Genomic DNA, 25,105 nt, shown 5'->3' with positions numbered 1-25,105 from the left:
AGTCTGGGTAAATTATATCAAGCTGTTTGCAAGGTATTGAGGAAATACATAAATTGTGAGGAGAACAAATGATGCAAGACAACAGAAGTGAACTCTATGTGTTCCTATAGTGACAGCTGGACACAGTCAGATGACACAATAATTGACTTTTTTGTTATAGAATTTGTGAAACAAACAAAAACTAAACCATTAAATGTGGCCAGGGTAATCTGAGCCTTGTCTGAGGACAAGTGTACCATCATGGCCATGCAACGATTCTATATATATACCAAATATAATTTTCCTGAATTTCATAACAGAAAAAAATCATGTGATGATTAGCTTTCCAGTTATTCTAAGCATTTACTGAACAATGAAAATCAGGTCAAGGATAACAGACATATATGCCAGTAGGAAACTTAACACCATTAGGTTTCTGTATACAAAATATGGATAATCTACCTCTTCTATCTTCTGAAATATAAAGCAAATCAGGCTCAATATTGGATTTCTTTAAAATACATATGCTAAATCCAGAATTTTTCATAATAAAAAGCCAGTTATTCTAATTTTGAAGGTGCGTAAAGGAGAAATAAAATAAAGTGTCAGCAGTATTTTTTTCATTTCAAATTTTGATTAAATTTTCCTTTCATACCTACTACAAGCCAAAATATTTGCCAATTTTAATCATGTTCATTGCAAAGTTTCTCAAGTTTTTGGAATTAATATTTTTACGATTCACATTTTAGAAAAAATTGTCTGCCTGCATATAGTTGTACATGATTAAAGCATAATCATAGCCCCTTAGTATCAGGAAAATGGAAGTAGGTGTCTAACAGATCTGAAAAGTGCTTACACATTTAAAGTCATCATTGTCAAGCTTCAGAAACACTGCAGAAATGTTTAAGAAAATATTGAAAACTCAAAGTATCTGCATACATGAAGTAGGTATCTGACAGATCTGAAAAACACTTAAACATTCTACTCATCACTGTCAAGCTGCTGACCAAATATGAAGTCATTCTGTATAGCAGTACTTGAAAAGAGTATGCCTGTAGATAATAAACTCGTGCCTGCTTATACTACAAGATAAGCCACTCATGTAGCAATCATGTAATAGACTAAGTTGTTAAATGCAAACAGGAGATTTCTGTAAAATATACAATTACATAAAAGAATCTGAAAAAATATTCTTAATTACATTTAATTTTTAAACAATCATTTAATTTTTAGTTAAAGACTCCATCCATATTTTTAAAACATTTCAAACATTCGGATAAGTTGATAAACTTTTAAAAAAAAAAGATGTTTACCTTTGCCTTTCTTGTATGAATTAAATATATTATTTATCTCTTTAGGTTACTATGGCTGAATACAGTGGTTCAAAATTCAGATTATTTCAATTCATTTGTTATTATCTAATTGTCACATGATTTCATCTAGGACTAATATACTAATTTTAGTGTAATAGTCCCAGGATTTCATTTATAGATCAAGTGAAAAAATGAGATGTTTAATCCTTCAACTTGTAAAATTTATACACAATGTATTAACTATAATGGCCACTTACTTTTACAATTCATGTTAATCAGTCATTTCAGATAATATTATTTTAATAACCTGTATATTTAAAAGGTCAATGATCATATGATAAACAGTCACTACACCATTTACCTTTACATGTTTACATTTTATTAAAATGCAGTAGTGTATTCAGATACCCTAGTGTATTTCAGATTCAGCTGCACTTGCATGTAGTATCTTGAATAAAAAAAAAATTTTGGAAAAAGATTTTTAACACTTTTTCCTAGCCATGGTATTTTGACCCCCTTCCATGGAAAATTGGCCCCTCTCCCATCAGATATCAGAATTTCAATTCATATAGATAGCATTGTAAAACTACCTTATACCATTATATCATGTTACAATCGGTTCAATGTTTGAGCTTTTGATTTTGCCATTTGATAAGGGACTTTCCGTTTTGAATTTTCCTTGGAGTTGAGTTTTTTTGATATTTTACTTTTTTCTTGAAAGAATACACATGGGGGTTCAATTTTCCATACAGGGGGGTGTTCAATTTTCCGCTATGGAAAATTGAACCCAGGGTCAATTCTCCATTGGATTCAAAATACCATACAACACCAGCCGAAAGTTCATCCAGTCCCATACTTAAATATAAACAAGCATTCTGTAAGTATTGCATGGCAATACATAGTCCCCTACCGGTTAAAAATTCATTGTAATGGAGCAAACCTACCACTAAATTCTTCAAACAATTTATTAAATAAAGGAAAAAAATCCAAAATGTCATTTATCTTAATACAATGTCTTTTACAAAGCTTTAAAAAAAAAAATGAGTTATTTCCCTTTGAACAGAAATCTAGTAATAAATAAGTATTTCATCAAAAATTTAATTCTAGGGAAAGTTAAATAAAATGCTTCGCTGGGGCGCAGCTAGATACGACCACAGAGGTCGAACCCTGAACAGTTGGGGCAAGTATGGACACAACATTCAAGCTTGATACAGCTCTGAATTTGGATTGTTATTAAATATTTGACACAGCATAGGTTTCTGACACAGAAAGAATGTGGTCTAAGAACTTGAATTTTTTTAATTTACCTATTATGGTCCAATGTCCAAAATCAAAATACATGGTTAGATTAAGCATATCAAAAAACCCCATATATTAAATTTTTGTTAAAATCAAACAAAGTTTAATTTTGGACTCCAACTTGGACAAACTTGAAAACTGGGCCCATAATCAAAAATCTAAACACATGTTTAGATTCAGCATATATAAGAACCCCAAGAATTCAATTTTTGTTAAAATCAAACAAAGTTTAATTTTGGACCCTTTGGACCTTAATGTAGACCAATTTAAAAAACGGGACTTGAAATTAAAAATCTAAATACACGGTTAGATTTGGCATATCAAAGAACCCCAATAATTCAATTTTTGATGAAATCAAACAAAGTTTAATTTTGGACCCTTTTGACCTCAATATGAACCAATTTGATAGCGGGGCCCACAAATAAAAAATCTAAATACATGGTAAGATTCAGCATATCAAAGAACCTCATATATTCAATTTTTGTTGAAATCAAACAAAGTTTAATTTTGGACCCTAATTTGGACCAACTTGAAAACTGGGCCCATAATCAAAAATCTAAATACACGTTTAGATTCAGCATATCAAAGAACCCCATATATTCAATTTTTGTTAAAATCAAACAAAGTTTAATTTTGGACTCCAACTTCGACAAACTTGAAAACTGGGCCCATAATCAAAAATCTAAACACATGTTTAGATTCAGCATATCAAAGAACCCCAAGAATTCAATTTTTGTTAAAATCAAATTAAGTTTAATTTTGGACCCTTTGGACCTCAATGAAGACCAATTTAAAAAACGGGACCCAAATTAAAAATCTAAAAACACGGTTAGATTTGGCATATCAAAGAACCCCAATAATTCAATTTTAGATGAAATCAAACAAAGTTTAATTTTGGACCCTTTTGACCTCAATATGAACCAATTTGATAACAGGGTCCACAAATAAAAAATATAAATACATGGTTAGATTCAGCATATCAAAGAACCCCAAGAATTCAATTTTTGTTAAAATCAAACTAAGTTTCAATTTTTGTTGAAATCAAACAAAGTTTAATTTTGGACCCCAATTTGGACCAACTTGAAAACTGGGCCAAAAATCAAAAATCTAAATACATGTTTAGATTCAGCATATCAAAGAACCCCAAGAATTCAATTTTTGTTAAAATCAAACTAAGTTTAATTTTGGACCCTTTGGACCTCAATGAAGACCAATTTAAACAAGAGTGCACACGCTGAAATGTCTCGCCTTCTTTACTAATCATTGATATTATGTTGATAGTCCTAAATATAAAGCTTTATTACAACTGTCACATAAACTTAACATTAACCAAGTAAACTAAACATTGACCAATGAACCATGAAAATGAGGTCAAGGTCAGATGAACCATGCTAGGCAGGCATGTACAGCTAACAATTCTTCCATACAACAAATATAGTTGACCTATTGCTTATAGTTTAAGAAAAACAGACGAAAACACAAAAACTTAACACTGAGCAATGAACCTTGAAAATGAGGTCAAGGTCAAATAAAACCTGCGTGACTGACATATAGATCATAAAATATTTCCATACACCAAATATAGTTGAACTATTGCATATAGTATTAGAAAAAAAGACCAAAACTCAAAAACTTAACTTTGACCACTGAACCATGGAAATGAGGTCAAGGTAAGATGACACCTGCCAGCTAGACATGTACACCTTACAATCATTCCATACACCAAATATAGTAGACCTATTGCATACAGTATAAGAAAAACAGACCAAAACACAAAAACTTAACTATAACCACTGAACCATGAAAATGAGGTCAAGGTCAGATGACACCTGCCAGTTGGACATGTACACCTTACAGTCCTTCCATACACCGAATATACTAGACCTATTGCTTATAGTATCTGAGATATGGACTTGACCACGAAAACTTAACCTTGTTCACTGATCCATGAAATGAGGTCGAGGTCAAGTGAAAACTGTCTGACGGGCATGAGGACCTTGCAAGGTACGCACATACTAAATATAGTTATCCTATTACTTATAATAAGAGAGAATTTAACATTACAAAAAATCTGAACTTTTTTTTCAAGTAGTCACTGAACCATGAAAATGAGGTCAAGGACATTGGACATGTGACTGACGGAAACTTCGTAACATGAGGCATCCATATACAAAGTATGAAGCATCCAGGTCTTCCATCTTCTAAAATATAAAGCTTTTAAGAAGTTAGCTAACGCCGCCACCGCCGTAGCCGCCGCCGCCGTCGCCAAAACTCTAAATACATGTTTAGATTCAGCATATCAAAGAACCCCAAGAATTCAATTTTTGTTAAAATCAAACTAAGTTTAATTTTGGACCCTTTGGACCTCAATGAAGACCAATTTAAATAAAATGCTTCGCTGGGCGCAGCTTGATACGACCGCAGAGGTCGAACCCTGAACAGTTGGGGCAAGTATGGACACAACATTCAAGCTTGATACAGCTCTGAATTTGGATTGTGATTAAATATTTGACACAGCATAGGTTTCTGACACAGAAAGAATGTGGTCTAAGAACTTCAATTTTTTTAATTTACCTATTATGGTCCAATGTCCAAAATCAAAATACATGGTTAGATTCAGCATATCAAAGAACCCCATATATTCAATTTTTGTTGAAATCAAACAAAGTTTAATTTTGGACCCCAACTTGGACAAACTTGAAAACTGGTCCCATAATCAAAAATCTAAACACATGTTTAGATTCAGCATATCAAAGTACCCGAAGAATTCAATTTTTGTTAAAATCAAACTAAGTTTAATTTTGGACCCTTTGGACCTTAATGTAGACAAATTTAAAAAACAGGACCCAAAATTAAAAATCTAAATACACGGTTAGATTTGGCATATCAAAGAACCCCAATAATTAAATTTTTGATGAAATCAAACAAAGTTTAATTTTGGACCCTTTTGACCTCAATATGAACCAATTTGATAGCGGGCCCACAAATAAAAAATCTAAATACATGGTAAGATTCAGCATATCAAAGAACCCCATATATTCAATTTTTGTTGAAATCAAACAAACTTTAATTTTGGACCCCAATTTGGACCAACTTGAAAACTGGGCCAAAAATCTAAAATCTAAATACATGTTTAGATTCAGCATATCAAAGAACCCCATATATTCAATTTTTGTTGAAATCAAACAAAGTTTAATTTTGGACCCCAACTTGGACCAACTTGAAAACTGGTCCCATAATCAAAAATCTAAACACATGTTTAGATTCAGCATATCAAAGAACCCCAAAAATTCAATTTTTGTTAAAATCAAACTAAGTTTAATTTTGGACCCTTTGGACCTTAATGTAGACCAATTTAAAAAACAGGACCCAAAATTAAAAATCTAAATACACGGTTAGATTTGGCATATCAAAGAACCCCAATAATTCAATTTTTGATGAAATCAAACAAAGTTTAATTTTGGACCCTTTTGACCTCAATATGAACCAATTTGATAGCGGGCCCACAAATAAAAAATCTAAATACATGGTAAGATTCAGCATATCAAAGAACCCCATATATTCAATTTTTGTTGAAATCAAACAAAGTTTAATTTTGGACCCCAATTTGGACCAACTTGAAAACTGGGCCAAAAATCTAAAATCTAAATACATGTTTAGATTCAGCATATCAAAGAACCCCATATATTCAATTTTTGTTGAAATCAAACAAAGTTTAATTTTGGACCCAACTTGGACCAACTTGAAAACTGGGCCCATTATCAAAAATCTAAACACATGTTTAGATTCAGCATATCAAAGAACCCCAAGAATTCAATTTTTGTTAAAATCAAACTAAGTTTAATTTTGGACCCTTTGGACCTTAATGTAGACCAATTTAAAAAACGGGACCCAAAATTAAAAATCTAAATACACGGTTAGATTCGGCATATCAAAGAACCCCAATAATTCAATTTTTGATGAAATCAAACAAAGTTAAATTTTGGACCCTTTGGACCTCAATGTGGACCAATTTAAAAACGGGGCCCAAAATCCAAAAACTTAATACACGGTTTGATTCAGCATATTAAAGAACCCCAAGAATTCAAGAATAAAACCCCATTGAAATTGATCAAGAAATAAGCAATTTATACGAAGTATCTTCTTTTGCACAATACTGTGCAATTGAATATTTCTTGCTATTGCGCAATACTGTACAATTGACAATTTCTTGCTATTGCGCAATATTGTGCTATTGGATATTTCTTGCTATTGCGCAATACTGTGCAATTGAAGATTTCTTGCTATTGCGCAATACTGTGCAATTGAAGATTTCTTGCTATTGTGCAATACTGTGCAATTGAAAATTTCTTGCTATTGCACAATACTTATTATATAATAATTTACACATCCTGTTTGGTGTGTATCTCCTACCATATCATTATTATTTGCTTTTAAATATAAATCAGAAATAACCAACTTAAAATGGAAAATTTTAAAAGAAAAAAAAAAGGAAAAAAAGAAAAAAAAAAAAAAAAAAATCCCCCCCCCCAAATTTTTTAAACCCCCTTATGATTCATCACCCCCAAACTCAATCCCAGCCTTCCGTTTGTGGTATGGTACCTTGCAGTACAATTTCAGAGAGATCCATACACTTGAACACAAGTTATTGTCTGGAAACTAGAAAAATGCTTATTTTTGGCCCCTTTTTGGCCCCCAATTCCTAAACGTTTCGGGCAATTACCCCCAAACTCAATTCCAGCTTTCCCTTTGTGATATGGAACCTTGTAGTACAATTTCAGAAATATCCAAACACTTACACACAAGTTATTGTCATGAAACTAGAAAAATGCTTGTTTTTTGCCCCTTTTTTGGCCCCTAATTCCTAAAATTTTGAGGCAATTACCCCCAAAATCAATTACAGCCTTCCCTTTGTGATATGGAACCTTGTGGTACAATGTCAGAGAGATCCATACACTTACACACAAGTTATTGTCTGAAAGTTACAAAAATGCTTATTTTTGGCCCCTTTTTGGCCCCTAATTCCTTAACTGTTGGTACCATAACCCCCAAAATCAATCCCAACCTTCCTTTCGTGGTATTGAACCTTATGGTGAAATTTCATGGAGATCCATTCACTTAAACTAAAGTTAGAGTGCGAAAACCAATGTGTCTTCGGACGACGCCGGACGACGCCGGACGACGACGACGACGACGACGTCGTCGAGACGCCAACGTCATACCAATATACGACCAAAAAATTTTTAATTTTTGCGGTCATATAAAAACGGGACCCAAATTAAAAATCTAAAAACACGGTTAGATTTGGCATATCAAAGAACCCCAATAATTCAATTTTTGATGAAATCAAACAAAGTTTAATTTTGGACCCTTTTGACCTCAATATGAACCAATTTGATAGCGGGGCCCACAAATAAAAAATCTAAATACATGGTTAGATTCAGCATATCGAAGAACCTCATATATTCAATTTTTGTTGAAATCAAACAAAGTTTAATTTTGGACCCCAATTTGGACCAACTTGAAAACTGGGCCCATAATCAAAAATCTAAATACAAGTTTAGATTCAGCATATCAAAGAACCCCATATATTCAATTTTTGTTAAAATCAAACAAAGTTTAATTTTGGACTCCAACTTGGACAAACTTGAAAACTGGGCCCATAATCAAAAATCTAAACACATGTTTAGATTCAGCATATCAAAGAACCCCAAGAATTCAATTTTTGTTAAAATCAAACTAAGTTTAATTTTGGACCCTTTGGACCTTAATGTAGACCAATTTAAAAAACGGGACTTAAAACTAAAAATCTAAATACACTGTTAGATTTGGAATATCAAAGAACCCCAATAATTCAATTTTAGATGAAATCAAACAAAGTTTAATTTTGGACCCTTTTGACCTCAATATGAACCAATTTGATAACAGGGTCCACAAATAAAAAATCTAAATACATGGTTAGATTCAGCATATCAAAGAACCCCATATATTCAATTTTTGTTGAAATCAAACAAAGTTTAATTTTGGACCCCAATTTGGACCAACTTGAAAACTGGGCCAAAAATCAAAAATCTAAATACATGTTTAGATTCAGCATATTAAAGAACCCCAAGAATTCAATTTTTGTTAAAATCAAACTAAGTTTAATTTTGGATCCTTTGGACCTTAATGTAGACCAATTTAAAAAACAGGACCCAAAATAAAAAATCTAAATACACGGTTAGATTTGGAATATCAAAGATACCCAATAATTCAATTTTAGATGAAATCAAACAAAGTTTTATTTTGGACCCTTTTGACCTCAATATGAACCAATTTGATAACAGGGTCCACAAATAAAAAATCTAAATACATGGTTAGATTCAGCATATCAAAGAACCCCATATATTCAATTTTTGTTGAAATCAAACAAAGTTTAATTTTGGACCCCAATTTGGACCAACTCGAAAACTGGGCCAAAAATCAAAAATCTAAATACATGTTTAGATTCAGCATATCAAAGAACCCCAAGAATTCAATTTTTGTTAAAATCAAACAAAGTTTAATTTTGGACCCTTTGGACCTCAATGAAGACCAATTTAAAAAATGGGACCCAAATTAAAAATCTAAAAACACGGTTAGATTTGGCATATCAAAGAACCCCAATAATTCAATTTTTGATGAAATCAAACAAAGTTTAATTTTGGACCCTTTTGACCTCAATATGAACCAATTTGATAGCGGGGCCCACAAATAAAAAATCTAAATACATGGTTAGATTCAGCATATCAAAGAACCTCATATATTCAATTTTTGTTGAAATCAAACAAAGTTTAATTTTGGACCCCAATTTGGACCAACTTGAAAACTGGGCCCATAATCAAAAATCTAAATACACGTTTAGATTCAGCATATCAAAGAACCCCATATATTCAATTTTTGTTAAAATCAAACAAAGTTTAATTTTGGACCCCAACTCGGACAAACTTGAAAACTGGGCCCATAATCAAAAATCTAAACACATGTTTAGATTCAGCATATCAAAGAACCCCAAGAATTCAATTTTTGCTAAAATCAAACTAAGTTTAATTTTGGACCCTTTGGACCTTAATGTAGACCAATTTAAAAAACGGGACTTAAAATTAAAAATCTAAATACACGGTTAGATTTGGAATATCAAAGATCCCCAATAATTCAATTTTAGATGAAATCAAACAAAGTTTAATTTTGGACTCTTTTGACCTCAATATGAACCAATTTGATAACAGGGTCCACAAATAAAAAATCTAAATACATGGTTAGATTCAACATATCAAAGAACCCCATATATTCAATTTTTGTTGAAATCAAACAAAGTTTAATTTTGGACCCCAATTTGGACCAACTTGAAAACTGGGCCAAAAATCAAAAATCTAAATACATGTTTAGATTCAACATATCAAAGAACCTCATATATTCAATTTTTGCTAAAATCAAACAAAGTTTAATTTTGGACCCTTTGGACCTTAATGTAGACCAATTTGAAAACTGGACAAAATTAAAAATCTAAATACACGGTTAGATTTGGAATATCAAAGAACCCCAATAATTCAATTTTAGATGAAATCAAACAAAGTTTAATTTTGGACCCTTTTGACCTCAATATGAACCAATTTGATAACAGGGTCCACAAATAAAAAATCTAAATACATGGTTAGATTCAGCATATCAAAGAACCCCATATATTCAATTTTTGTTGAAATCAAACAAAGTTTAATTTTGGACCCCAATTTGGACCAACTTGAAAACTGGGCCAAAAATCAAAAATCTAAATACATGTTTAGATTCAGCATATAAAAAAACCTCATATATTCAATTTTTGCTAAAATCAAACAAAGTTTAATTTTGGACCCTTTGGACCTTAATGTAGACCAATTTGAAAACTGGACCCAAAATTAAAAATTTAAATACACTGTTAGATTCGGCATAACAAATAAATAAATGTGATCAAAGATTTTACAAATCTAATGTGCCATACTGTGCAATTAAAGATTACTTCTTGAAATTTTTCAATATTTGAAATTTGAAAAAAAAAATAATATTTGAAGAATAATTCTTTTTAATTTCTGAAATCTGAAATGAGAAAAAATTGACCCCCCACAATTTCTTTTTATCCCCCCCCCCCTTTTTTCCCCCCAAAAATTCTTTCCCTCAAGATATGGTCATAATCTCAATTCAAATTTCCAATGGAGTTGGCAACCATAATTACCCATTTAAATTTACCATAGTGCTAACTTAATCTATTTTATAACAGAATTAAAAATATAGTGTCAAATCTTTCATATGGATTTTTTTGTAAAAAAAAAAGATGCAACATTTGCAGATATTTTTACTGGTCTTCCTTTATAAATATGCATTTCTTTAAACATAATTTAAAAGCAGTGTAAGGGAAGTAACCAAAACGTTGTATTTGGATTACCTCCCTTACACTGTTTTAAATTATCTTTATTGTTCATTAACCATTACTTTATACATAATTTAAAATCAGTGTAAGGGAGATAATTTCAATGATGTATTTGATTTATCTCCCTTACACTGCTTTAAATTATGTTTTGTACTAAAGTATTTGTCCATTAACCAGGACAACCTTGTTTTTCCCCCTTTTTTGCCCCTAATTCCTAAACGGTTTGAGCCATAACCCCCCAAAGGAAATCCTAACCATCCCTTTGTGGTATGGAAACTTTAGTATAATTTCAGAGAGATCCATACACCGTTCCACAGTTATTGTCTGGAAACTAGAAAATGCTTATTTTTGGCCCCTTTTTGGCCCCTAATTCCTTAACTGTTGGTACCATAACCCCCAAAATCAATCCCAACCTTCCTTTTGTGGTATTTAACCTTATGGTCAAATTTCAAAAAGATCCATTCACTTAAACTAAAGTTAGAGTGCGAAAACCAATGTGTCTTCGGACAACGACGCCGGACGACGACGCCAACGTCATACCAATATATGACCACAAAATTTTTTTGTGGTCATATAAAAATGAGTTAATTCCCTTTGAACAGATATCTAGTAATTAATAAGTATTTCATCAAAAATTTAATTCTAGGGAAAGGGCTTTAACTGAACAAGGAGAAAAGCTAAAATCGTGAAAATCGAACTTGACCTGTAACTTGTCATGATAAAACAATACACCAAATATCAAATCAATATCTTCAAGCATCAAGAAAAAAAGTCTGGAAAACTGATTTGCCGCACTGACGGATGGACAGACGGACGGACAGACAGATGGACAGGCGGACGGACAGACTGACGGACAGAGTGCAAACCTAAAGTCCCCTTCGACTTTGTCGTTAGGGGACTAATAATGACAATAAAAGTTGAAGAGGTTGGGAAGTATTTACTTGTAAGTTGTCACCAATTAAATTACTCTCTATCATGTCCATAGATTGGTTTATTAATTCAACAATTATATGGGGACATTGGACCAATATTAAAGTAAGAAGATGTGGTATGATTGCCAATGAGACAACTCTCCACCAGAGACCAAATGACTTAATTAGAAGATTAGCAACTATAATGTCACCATAAGTGTGACTGTATGTCCGTTTAATCACTTCGATACCAGAAATTACTTAAAACTTTTACTAAATTTATCCAAAGATACAAAGATTTGGTTTGCAAGTTTGACTGCACCTGTAGAAAACTTATTTCAACAGGAATAGCACATCCTATATGTCCTAATTCTTATGGTGATATTGTTTACCAAGCTGGAAATTTAGATACGATCAGGGTAAGCATATCAATCCTTTGAATAAACTTAAATACCATGCCACGTCCGGTCATGTTTAACCCCGCCACATTCTATGTGTGCCTGTCCCAAGTCAGTTTTTTGTTTTTCGTAAATTGTTTTGTTTAAATTAAGCCGTAAGTTTTCTCTATTGAATTGTTTCATATTTTTCATGTTCGAAACCTTTTATAGCCAAATATACAGTATGGATTTTTCTCATTGGTGAAGGCATTTCATTTGAACTTTGGTGGATAGTTTTCTAATTGACAATCCTACCACTTCTCCTTATTTTCATATTAATTAATATCATAATAATTAAATTAATCAATAGAAAGAGGTAACCAGCATGAAATGTAGTTGAACTGTATAGTAATTGCTTTCTTTTATTTAGGAAAATTTTATTGAACATTACTTTTATATTTATCAAATATTCAAAAAGTATAAAGATCTTGTGAAAATATTATATATTTTTAATATGTGTCAATAATAGCATGAATAGCACACCAGCTACTCATTGTGTGTGACTACAGATCTAGATAGTCCACCATTTCTATGGTTCATAAATTTGAACTGTTTCTTAAATATACATGTATATCAAAACCATATGTCAGTCAAGGGTAATACTTATAAAAGTCAAGCTTATTAACTTGAGGATATTAGTAATATTTACTTGCAGATGTGAGTAATATTTACTTGCAGATGTGAGTAATATTTACTTGCAGATGTGAGTAATATTTACTTGAAGCTGTAAGCATGGTAAGCAATATTTACTTGTAGAAGTAAATTTGTAAGATTTTTCATTTTCATTTCAAGAATTGCATAATCTCCTTAAATCGTCTCCATAATTTTTTTTACATTGATTTACTTTCAAGGATGGACACGATTCCTTGAAGAATTTTTGTTTAATTGATTAGTCTGAAAAAAATATGTAATCAATTACTTTATCAAATAGCATTACATTACTTTTTTATTACTGACTTTCCACTGGACATTAAGCAACCAACAATCAATCATAGATTACTAACAATTACATGACACAAAATGAAAAAAAAAAAAAAAATAATTAACAATTATGCTGTACAACATACTTTGAGTTGTTTAGAACTTTATAAAAGCATCATTTAAAGCATTATTTTTCCAAATTTTGTTGACAGCTGTTTTCTAGATGAAAGCTAATATCCAGGAACTTTGAAAAATTCTTGAAATATTGGTTTTCAAAATGACAGTGATGATCATGTTCCTGCAATGACATGGACCAATTAATACATCAGTCATTTCTTTTTGTTTCAGATCATTTTCCCCATATTTTTTATAAATTTTTTGGTTACATACTAATACAAGTTTATTTGGTTTTTTTTTATCGTTATTGTGAGATATATTTGAATATATATGTAAGACTCAAATTGACGTCTGGTCTCTAATCGACATCCATTCCTCAAATCAATGTCCAAATCTGACGTCACAATAATAGTCTATAAAATAACATTCCTAATTGACGGCAAATTTTATGCCCCTCTAATCAACGTCTTTTTTGCTGTTCTCGAATGATGTCCAATTTTTGGCTTCTCTAAACGACGTCCGTTTTGTGGACTTGTCGCAGTGAAATCACAACTCTATCAAAGGATGGGTTGAACCTAAAACTTAAAAAGTTGTTGAAAAATATAAGTCCAAATCATAACACTTTTCAAAAATTGGCTGAACACTATGATACTTTCTATTATTTGAGTCTGTATAGTGTATACTGCCCTCTAGATGTCTTTTGGTTATCTTAGTTTTTGGGTTGTTGTTTCATTGTCGTACAATGTATACCCAAATGTCATTTATTCATATGAAAAAGAAAGGAAAATGACAACGTAGGTAGAGAATATGAAAGTCTTTCACCAAAATATTAATATGCATGTATATGTAATGGTTATATGATGTTGGTGATTGTCTTATTGTCATTGTCTGATGTTTGTCCTTTTGATTTGATAACAATATAAGAAAACAGTTATATAGTTTCTGTAAGCTACTTCACAAAAAGACAAAACGATACAGATAATATAAACAAAGATCAATTAAAAAATAAATAATTCAATGAAATTAGACATCGTGATGAGAGTCTCCTCATCTCTCAGAAGTCGTTTTTGTGATTCATTACGTCACATTGGACGTCGATTAGAGAGTTAAAATATTGGACACTGATTTGAGAACGTGACGTCAGATTTGGACGTCAATTTGAGGAACGGACGTTGATTAGAGACCGGACGTCAGTCTAAAATATATAAAATTATATCTCACTACAATGTTTCCACTGAAAATAAATTCAAAAAGGTCAAAAATTATAACCTAGGGCATGGTAAGCATGGTAAAGCTGAATCTTACTGTAATTAATGAACATAACTGAAATCAAAACAAAGTTTGCACGTCATTGTTTAAAAAATCTGATCAGTAAAAACAAGAAGATATTAAAACAGTTGAAAACTCTTTATTCTCTATCTAAATTTAAAAAAAAAATATGTACATTGTATATTTAGTTTTCGACTTCAAAACACATGACATCTGCAGAATGATGGTATGGAGTTACCAGTGGGGATTACTCATTTACATCCTAATTCTGAAAAAAAGCTGTTTAATTTGTTTATTTAGTCAAATGGTATCTTGTTTAAATTTTTTGTTTGATAAATTACTTTTTGTATTTGCATTTAGTCTGTCAGTTTGTTTGTATCTAGTCTTTTCAGTGTGGATGTAAATATAATAGCAATTATTTTGCTTTTCTTCATGTTCTTGGAGAGGAGGGAAATATCAACATTATTTCAAAACTTGTACCTTAAATAATACAAATGTTATAGTCAATGTTCAATACATGTGTATGCTGTGCTCTCATGGATCATATATGTATAGATACTGGACACTTGTCCAGCTTATATTGGTCTTGCATGTAAAAACCATTAGAAGTCAGTTTTGTACTATCTAGATTTAATCATCTTGTTGTTTGTTTTTATTGTCAAATAGACCTCTAATCATGCTAAGTGGTCTTTTGAAAATACATTGTAACTGAATTAATTTCAGTTTGGTGGGACTGTGACGGAGGAAAATACTGAATATTATCAGTTGTTGAAATATGCTTATGTAGAAATTGTGGATGTAATTATAACCATGATTTGAGTTAACATGACAATTTTGTCAAACAGCTGGAATAGGGCTGTCCTGTACAAGTTATTAATGGATTATTGTGAAATATAAGAAAGTACTAGTACTAGTACTCTCAGTATTTTAGCTGTGGGACAAACATGTGGAAAACTGCTTTTGGTGGTGCATACAGGCAAAATTGGGAATACCTTATGTGCAAGAAAACTGCACTAGGACAGGTTTACATATAGACTATTGGTGAGTATGGTTGCATGTGCATTTTTATGACCTTATTGGTTCACCATGGGTATGCTGTCTGCATGGTCAAAGATATTGTTTGGGGGATTACTGAAATCCAAGGCATGATTAATGATGTAGTCTAATTGTTTTATATGGCATTTTATTATAATTCTTTAAAAAATTTTATAATCAGTTGGTACAGTCAGGGGACCTAATTAAATGAGTGATTAATCACCGATTCAAGTAACATTTTTCCAGAAATGTTGGAAGTAAGAGTTGTCTTTCTTTAATTATCACTGATTCAAGTAACATTTTTCCAGAAATGTTGGAAGTAAGAGTTGACTTTCTCTAAATCACCTATTTACTGTGACTTGACTGTTAGTGTTGCTCTCCACCTATTGCAATTTATTCAAAATTCTGACCAAATTGCAATTTGTTTTATAAAACCAAACTGTTCAACTGGTCAGAAATTTGAACAATTACAAACTGCTGTAGAAAACCACAGTCAAGTCATGAAAGTGCAAGGTGACAAAATAAAGTATACTTACAATCCTATAAGACTTTAATTTCACTTCAATGTTATTATGAAACAGCAGTCTAACAGATTGTATAGAAATTTTATTGTTATTGTCATGCTAAAGCTTAAGGCGATAGGTAGTAATTTTGAATTGCTATAAAAATGTCCAAACTAAGATTTCATACAATTTTTCTTTCGAAAAGTCTTCTACATGTATATTCATAAGAATCAGACATCATTTGAATTACTGTGACTTGACTGTTAGTGTTGCTCTCCACCTATTGCAACTTATTCAATATTCTGGCCAAATTGCAATTTGTTTTAATTTTTCTAAAACCAAACTGTTCAACTGAATATACATGTACAAAATACATGCATCTTTATCTTACTTGTATATTGCAGATCAAATTACATGTATCTACTAGATGAAAAATATATGTTGATGCTGCAGTGCTTTAGCTACTTGGATATTCAAACTTTACACTTACAGATGGATTATTTATTCCATGATGATGTCATGTGATGTAAGCATGGTTAGAACTTAAAAGAGAAAATTTTAAATGATACCCATAAAACAAAAAAAAACATGCACCAACAACCTTCAGGACCTCAGCAGGCAGCACATACCTCATATAACGGTAACCCTATCATTTTGTAAAAGTATCGTCTTAATAGAATGTTGTCTCATTTAATAAGGGGACGAAGTCCCCTATTACGGTAGAAAAATCAATAAAATTAAAAAAAAAAAAAAAAAAAAAAAAATCGGGAAAAATTCCTGAAATTTTCATTGTACTTATGAACTCAAAATCGTTAACTTTTTTATTTTCAGACTTTTTTGTTTTCCCGCATTTGCACAGAAATCTACTTCCTTTTTTCCGGTCTCGTTTGCATGGGTCTTTGGGTAAAATATAGGAAGGAACGCAATACCTAATTTCATTTTTGATAATTCCTGGAATGGCTTGATATGAAAAACCGTTACCTGATGATAGCGTTTCTTTGTTTACATTGAATATGACATCATAACATGAATAACGTCACAACTAAAATCCCTAACAACAGAACCGAAATCGGTTACGTTACGGTATTTCCGTTTCTTTTTTAACAGATTTTGAAGTTAAAATAATTATGTTTGAATTAAAAAAAATAATTCATACAGACTTCGTCCCCTTTCACAGGTAATGCCTGCCTCATATTATTTAAACCCACCATATTAACTGACATCATCTAAATTTATCATCAATGTCTTCAATCATGATATATCAATGTTGACACAAGCAACTGTCATGACAGTAGAAGCACTCATAAGCTGTCCAACAAATATGTCTTGATGGCTGTGTAATATTGTCAGACAAACTTAATTCTTTTCATTTTCAGAATTATATCGTTAACTTTACATATGCACTCTCTTTAAAAAACAAATTTCCTGATGGATTTATTTTTAATAGCACTCAACTCTTTTGTTAGAAGAAACAAAAGTAAACACTTCCGGTTTCGGTTTAAACAACTTCCGGTTAAAAAATCCAACATATATATCGATACTATAGTAATAACACTTTAACTTACAGCTGTTTGCATAATGAAATGGTTTTCAGGATCCATTGGTGACGCCATTCAAAAGTCAAAAAGAGAGAAACGCATATTTATAGTATATATCACAGGTATATGTGTACTCCGACATTTTTTGTATCCGTAAATTTTGTTGTGAAAATCCATGGATGGTACCAACCGGATTCGAATACACCTAAGGTAGCAATAAACAGTTAGGAAAAAATATTAAAATTTTCCCTCATAAATTTTACCATCCCTTTTTCATTGCCTTCTTGCAATATTAAGCTTACTGTTTGTGTCATATATGTGCATATGTATGTAATCAGAATCTTCCATAGATTTCATATCCAGTATATAAAATTGTAAAATATAATTTCTTTTTGGTGTATCCATGGCAACAATCTGCATTTTTTTGTTATAAAATATAGCAAAAAGGGGGGAAAAGATGTCACATATTTCCCCCAAATTTGACCAAAAGTAGAATTTCAATCACTTCAAGTAATACCTTTTCTGAAAATGTTTACATATATCTTTCAATAAATCCAATGAAAATCATATGTCTTTCATCTCATTTTTTTGTAAAATTGCGTCAAAAACTTTGTGTAGAAAAAAAGTGTTTGTAAACATTACATTAATTTCTGGACCGATGACCGGTCTAGCTATGAAAATACGGAGAGTCAAACAGAAAATAGCCCATAAAACATGTAAAAAAATAATCTTGATGTTCTTATAAACCACCTTTGAAGGCTAAATTAGTACTCAGCTGTCTAAAAATGAATTTTATTACACAATAACTGTCATATTTGAAAAATCCACCGGGGCCAAAATGCGAAACCAAACTCCTAACTGTGTATTGCTACATTGTACCTTAATAGTGAATATTTTTTTCAAATTCTCCCTTTTAACTAATTTTCTGTGTTCTGCTAGCTAAGACAAGTAAAATGGCCTTTTATTTTGAAAATTGGTTGAGTAATGAATATTTTATGAAGGTTAGCAGTTGACACTGAAACGCGACAAAAACTGATTTAAAGAAAGGTGCCAAGTCAAAGTGTAAAATCTTATTTCTACCTCAATTTTTGGCAAAATCTTAAAAACTATACCTTTTTGTCAGTTTTTTAATGTTGAAAATCTTTATAAGACCTCTGATGATGCAAAATTGTACAAAATTTAACAATTTCAAGCATGATAATGTTAATCTTTATGTTTAATGTATACCAAAGACTTGATTAAAAAACTTGGTAATGGGGAATCAATTTCTTACAGCTGAATCAACTACACATTTAATATATGTCAAAATGTAACATGAAATCTTGATAAAAATAATAATTTGATATATTCGCAAGAAAAAATACAAAGCATTCAATACTTAGGCTACTACATACTGCGCAACCCTTCAGAAGCAAGGGTTTAGCAAACAGAGTACTATTATAAGCCTTGTGTCAAAATGTCTAATTTTGGTTGCTAAGGACTGTAAACAATAAAATTGACATGTATTATCATTCTTAAACACTTTATCCCTTCAGAAGTTGATTTAGAATCTAAATATCAATAGATTTGTGGTATGAAAAGTCTTAAATTATACAATACTGAGCTTGGTAAGTATGCCATAAGGTAGCAATAAACAGTTAGGAAAAAATATTAAAATTTTCCCTCATAAATTTTACCATCCCTTTTTCATTGCCTTCTTGCAATATTAAGCTTACTGTTTGTGTCATATATGTGTATATGTATGTAATCAGAATCTTCCATAGATTTCATATCCAGTATATAAAATTGTAAAATATAATTTCTTTTTGGTGTATCCATGGCAACAATCTGCATTTTTTTGTTATAAAATATAGCAAAAAGGGGGGAAAAGATGTCACATATTTCCCCCAAATTTGACCAAAAGTAGAATTTCAATCACTTCAAGTAATACCTTTTCTGAAAATGTTTACATATATCTTTCAATAAATCCAATGAAAATCATATGTCTTTCATCTCATTTTTAGCTCACCTGACCTGAAAGGTCAAGTGAGCTTTTCTCATCACTTTGCGTCCGTCGTCCGTCGTCCGTAAACTTTTACAAAAATCTTCTCCTCTGAAACTACTGGGCCAAATTTGACCAAACTTGGCCACAATCATCATTGGGGTATCTAGTTTAAAAAATGTGTCCGGTGACCCGGCCAACCAACCAAGATGGCCGCCATGGCTAAAAATATAACATAGGGGTAAAATGTAGATTTTGGCATATATCTCTGAAACCAAAGCATTTAGAGCAAATCTGACTAAGGGTAAAATTGTTTATCAGGTCAAGATCTATCTGCCCTGAAATTTTCAGACCAATCAGGCAACCTGTTGTTGGGTTGCTGCCCCTGAATTGGTAATTTTAAGGAAATTTTGCCGTTTTTATACGACAGCAAAAAAATTTTTGTGGTCGTATATTGGTATGACGTTGGCGTCGTCGGCGTCGTTGTCGTCGTCGTCGGCGTCGTCCGGCGTCGTCGTCCGAAGACGCATTAGTTTTCGCACTCTAACTTTAGTTTAAGTGAATGGATCTCTATGAAATTTCACCATAAGGTTCAATACAACAAAAGGAAGGTGGGGATTGATTTTGGGGGTCATGGTACCAACAGTTAAGGAATTAGGGGCCAAAAAGGGGCCAAAAATAAGCATTTTCTAGTTTCCAGACAATAACTGTGGAACGGTGTATGGATCTCTCTGAAATTATACTACAAGTTTCCATACCACAAAGGGATGTTTAGGATTTGCTTTGGGGGGTTATGGCTCAAACCGTTTAAGAATTAGGGGCAAAAAAGGGGGAAAAACAAGGTTGTCCTGGTTAATGGACAAATACTTTAGTACAAAACATAATTTAAAGCAGTGTAAGGGAGATAAATCAAATACATCATTGAAATTATCTCCCTTACACTGCTTTTAAATTATGTATAAAGTAATGGTTAATGAACAATTAAGATAATTTAAAACAGTGTAAGGGAGGTATTCCAAATACAACGTTTTGGTTACTTCCCTTACACTGCTTTTAAATTATGTTTAAAGAAATGCATATTTATAAAGGAAGACCAGTAAAAATATCTGCAAATGTTGCATCTTTTTTTTTACAAAAAAATCCATATGAAAGATTTGACACTATATTTTAACTTCTATTATAAAATAGATTAAGTTAGCACTATGGTAAATTTAAATGGGTAATTATGGTTTGGGGAAAAAAAGGGGGGGGGGGTAAAAAGAAATTGTGGGGGGTCAATTTTTTCTCATTTCAGATTTCAGAAATTAAAAAGAATTATTCTTCAAATATTATTTTTTTTTCAAATTTCAAATATTGAAAAATTTCAAGAAGTAATCTTTAATTGCACAGTATGGCGCATTAGATTTGTAAAATCTTTGACCACATTTATTTATTTGTTATGCCGAATCTAACCGTGTATTTAGATTTTTAATTTTGGATCCAGTTTTCAAATTGGTCTACATTAAGGTCCAAAGGGTCCAAAATTAAACTTTGTATGATTTTAACAAAAATTGAATTCTTGGGGTTCTTTGATATGCTGAATCTAAACATGTGTTTAGATTTTTGATTATGGGCCCAGTTTTCAAGTTGGTCCAAGTTGGGGTCCAAAATAAAACTTTGTTTGATTTCAACAAAAATTGAATATATGGGGTTCTTTGATATGCTGAATCTAAACATGTATTTAGATTTTAGATTTTTGGCCCAGTTTTCAAGTTGGTCCAAACTGGGGTCCAAAATTAAACTTTGTTTGATTTCAACAAAAATTGAATATATGGGGTTCTTTGATATGCTGAATCTTACCATGTATTTAGATTTTTTATTTGTGGGCCCGCTATCAAATTGGTTCATATTGAGGTCAAAAGGGTCAAAAATTAAACTTTGTTTGATTTCATCAAAAATTGAATTATTGGGGTTCTTTGATATGCCAAATCTAACCGTGTATTTAGATTTTTAATTTTGGGTCCCGTTTTTTAATTTGGTCTACATTAAGGTCCAAAGGGTCCAAAATTAAACTTAGTTTGATTTTAACAAAAATTGAATTCTTGGGGTTCTTTGATATGCTGAATCTAAACATGTGTTTAGATTTTTGATTATGGGCCCAGTTTTCAAGTTGGTCCAAGTTGGGGTCCAAAATAAAACTTTGTTTGATTTCAACAAAAATTGAATATATGGGGTACTTTGATATGCTGAATCTAAACATGTATTTAGATTTTAGATTTTTGGCCCAGTTTTCAAGTTGGTCCAAACTGGGGTCCAAAATTAAACTTTGTTTGATTTCAACAAAAATTGAATATATGGGGTTCTTTGATATGCTGAATCTTACCATGTATTTAGATTTTTTATTTGTGGCCCAGTTTTCAAGTTGGTCCAAATTGGGGTCTAAAATTAAACTTTGTTTGATTTCAACAAAAATTGAATATATGGGGTTCTTTGATATGCTGAATCTTACCATGTATTTAGATTTTTTATTTGTGGGCCCGCTATCAAATTGGTTCATATTGAGGTCAAAAGGGTCCAAAATTAAACTTTGTTTGATTTTCATCAAAAATTGAATTATTGGGGTTCTTTGATATGCCAAATCTAACCGTGTTTTTAGATTTTTAATTTTGGGTCCCGTTTTTTAAATTGGTCTACATTAAGGTCCAAAGGGTCCAAAATTAAACTTAGTTTGATTTTAACAAAAATTGAATTCTTGGGGTACTTTGATATGCTGAATCTAACCATGTATTTTGATTTTGGACATTGGACCATAATAGGTAAATTAAAAAAATTGAAGTTATTAGACCACATTCTTTCTGTGTCAGAAACCTATGCTGTGTCAAATATTTAATCACAATCCAAATTCAGAGATGTATCAAGCTTGAATGTTGTGTCCATACTTGCCCCAACTGTTCAGGGTTCGACATCTGCGGTCGTATCAAGCTGCGCCCAGCGAAGCATTTTATTGGTTATTATCTTGAATATTATTATAGATAGAGATAAACTGTAAACAGCAATAATGTTCAGCAAAGTAAGATCTACAAATAAGTCAACATGACCAAAATGGTCAGTTGACCCCTTAAGGAGTTATTGCCCTTTATAGTCAATTTTTAACCATTTTTCATAAATTTTTGTAATTTTTTACAAAAATCTTCTCCTCTGAAACTACTAAGACAAATTTAACCAAACTTGTCCACAATCATCATTAGGGTATCTAGTTTAAAAAATGTGTCCGATGACCCTGCTCGCGAACCAAGATGGCTGACATGGCTAAAAAATAGTACATAGGGTAAAATGCAGTTTTTGGCTCATATCTCTGAAACCAAAGCATTTAGAGCAAATCTGATGAGAATAAAATTGTTCATTAGGTCAAGATCTATCTGCCCTGAAATTTTCAGACCAATCAGGCAACACGTTGTTGGGTTGCTGCCCCTGAATTGGTAATTTTAAGAAAATTTTGCAGCTTTTGGTTATTATCTTGAATATTATTATAGATAGAGATAAACTGTAAACAGCAATAATGTACAGCAAAGTTAGATCTACAAATAAGGCAACATGACCAAAATTGTCAATTGACCCCTTAAGGAGTTATTGCCCTTTATAGTCAATTTTTTACAATTTTCATAAATTTTGTAAATTTTTGTAAATTTTTACAAAGTATTTTCCACTGTAATTACCGGGCCAAGTTCATTATAGATAGAGATAGTAGTAAGGAGCAAGAATGTTCAGTAAAGTAAGATCTACAAACACATCACCATCACCAAAACACAATTTTGTCATGAATCCATCTGTGTCCTTTGTTTAATATGCACATAGACCAAGGTGAGCGACACAGGCTCTTTAGAGCCTCTAGTTTTGTAAAATTGCATCAAAAACTTCGTGTAGAAAAAAAGTGTTTGTAAACATTACATTAATTTCTGGACCGATGACCGGTCTAGCTATGAAAATACGGAGAGTCAAACAGAAAATAGCCCATAAAACATGTAAAAAAATAATCTTGATGTTCTTATAAACCACCTTTGAAGGCTAAATTAGTACTCAGCTGTCTAAAAATGAATTTTATTACACAATAACTGTCATATTTGAAAAATCCACCGGGGCCAAAATGCGAAACCAAACTCCTAACTGTGTATTGCTACCTAATCGCTATTTATTACATTCCGGATAAGTTCTAAAATTACACAACTTTTTCATCCAGTTGAAGCTATCTGGGACCCTGTTTAAACAATGCACCATGCATGATACTTTTTAATGAGACCTGTTCAAAACATCGTAAATACTTCAAACACAATATTGTTTTAACTATAATTTGAGTTTGGAAAAAGTGGATCATAATCTATCAAAGTTTCCTATTGATCGCTTTCTAAATTTTTCCCTCCCTCAGCTCGTTACTGATGACCTTTGTTTGCGGCCTGTTGACCCAAACAGGAAGTTGTCTAAATGACTGTTTTTTCCGGATTGGACTAAATAGCGATAAGGTGTATTCTCAATCTCGGAATCTAAAGGCAGCGCTGTAACCAGTTGAGCTAAAGAAAATCTTCTCTAACTCATCCAGTTAAACTACCTTTATATCTCCAGGTCTACAACACTCTTCCCCCTTTCCTTTTTTGGGCTGCGTACCATCCATCCGAGCAGCTCACAGGTCCACTACTGTACAACCCGAGTCTTTCACCTGGAAACCCTCTGGCTAGTTCCCTGCGTGTCACCCAGACATGTCACGGTCATCCAATGAATTAAGGTCAAATCTTACGACCATATCAAACTGCCAGGCACTTACATACACTCGTGTGTACCATTAGTAGATGCTCGCAGCACCAATGTTGTGAAAATCCATGGATGGTACAAGCGTGATTCAAACTCTCAATATCGAGATCTAAAGGCAGCGCTTTAACCAATTGAGCCAATTGAGATCTTCTTTAACTCAACCAGTTAGTCTACCTTTATCATGTTTATACATTGTATCTCCAATGCAGGTCTACAACAATTTGGTTCAATTTCTTTTAGTTACTTTAAACTGGTCTGCAATTCCATATAAAAGCTCTGCTTCGTTAGTGTAGCGATAAGCAAACACAACAGGTTGCCAGTGTACTTTTACTATCAAGGTCTTCTGCTAAGCATGCTACAAAAAGACTGTTGGGCAGTTGGACCCAGAGTCATGAATAAGGTATCAGGTGGTTTGCTCAAGGTGTCAACGTATATTTGTTATGCATAACAGAAGTTCCAATGGAAACTTTGTTATAAACAATGCCATAATATCTGTTCCTACTGGAACATATATTATCAAGGAACATCCATTTCATGACAACTGTCATGACTGTACGTTGCTAGTAAACATACAAAATTGGTGCCAGCGTTATTCATT

The 25,105-nt window shown here is 32.0% G+C and overlaps 2 protein-coding genes and 1 long non-coding RNA gene across 5 annotated transcripts in view; 2 read left to right on the top strand and 1 right to left on the bottom strand.

Moving 5' to 3' along the window:
- Nucleotides 1-10,406, top strand: part of LOC127727951 (uncharacterized) — a 68,019-nt gene extending 57,613 nt beyond the window's left edge. Inside the window, exons 2-3 of the long non-coding RNA XR_007993932.1 lie at nucleotides 2,452-2,634; nucleotides 8,151-10,406. This is a non-coding gene — a long non-coding RNA (uncharacterized LOC127727951). The remainder of the gene's footprint in view (nucleotides 1-2,451; nucleotides 2,635-8,150) is intronic.
- Nucleotides 1-17,681, bottom strand: part of LOC127727930 (stAR-related lipid transfer protein 3-like) — a 191,169-nt gene extending 173,488 nt beyond the window's left edge. For all 3 annotated transcript variants that reach the window (XM_052235087.1, XM_052235089.1, XM_052235088.1), the window contains exon 1: nucleotides 17,415-17,681. The gene's annotated coding sequence lies outside the window, so the exon portion shown is untranslated. The remainder of the gene's footprint in view (nucleotides 1-17,414) is intronic.
- A 15-nt stretch (nucleotides 17,682-17,696) lies between these two features.
- Nucleotides 17,697-25,105, top strand: part of LOC127727925 (UBX domain-containing protein 4-like) — a 73,456-nt gene continuing 66,047 nt past the window's right edge. The window contains exon 1 of the mRNA XM_052235081.1: nucleotides 17,697-17,866. Coding sequence (XP_052091041.1) covers nucleotides 17,785-17,866 — 82 coding nt within the window. The 5' untranslated portion in view covers nucleotides 17,697-17,784. The remainder of the gene's footprint in view (nucleotides 17,867-25,105) is intronic.

The sequence above is a fragment of the Mytilus californianus genome, unplaced genomic scaffold (genome assembly GCF_021869535.1).
Source record: "Mytilus californianus isolate M0D057914Y unplaced genomic scaffold, xbMytCali1.0.p SCAF_2, whole genome shotgun sequence".
NCBI classification, from domain to species: Eukaryota; Metazoa; Mollusca; class Bivalvia; order Mytilida; family Mytilidae; genus Mytilus; species Mytilus californianus.
The sequence above is the reverse complement of the archived record's forward strand: the minus strand, read 5'-3'. Positions and strand labels throughout refer to the sequence as shown.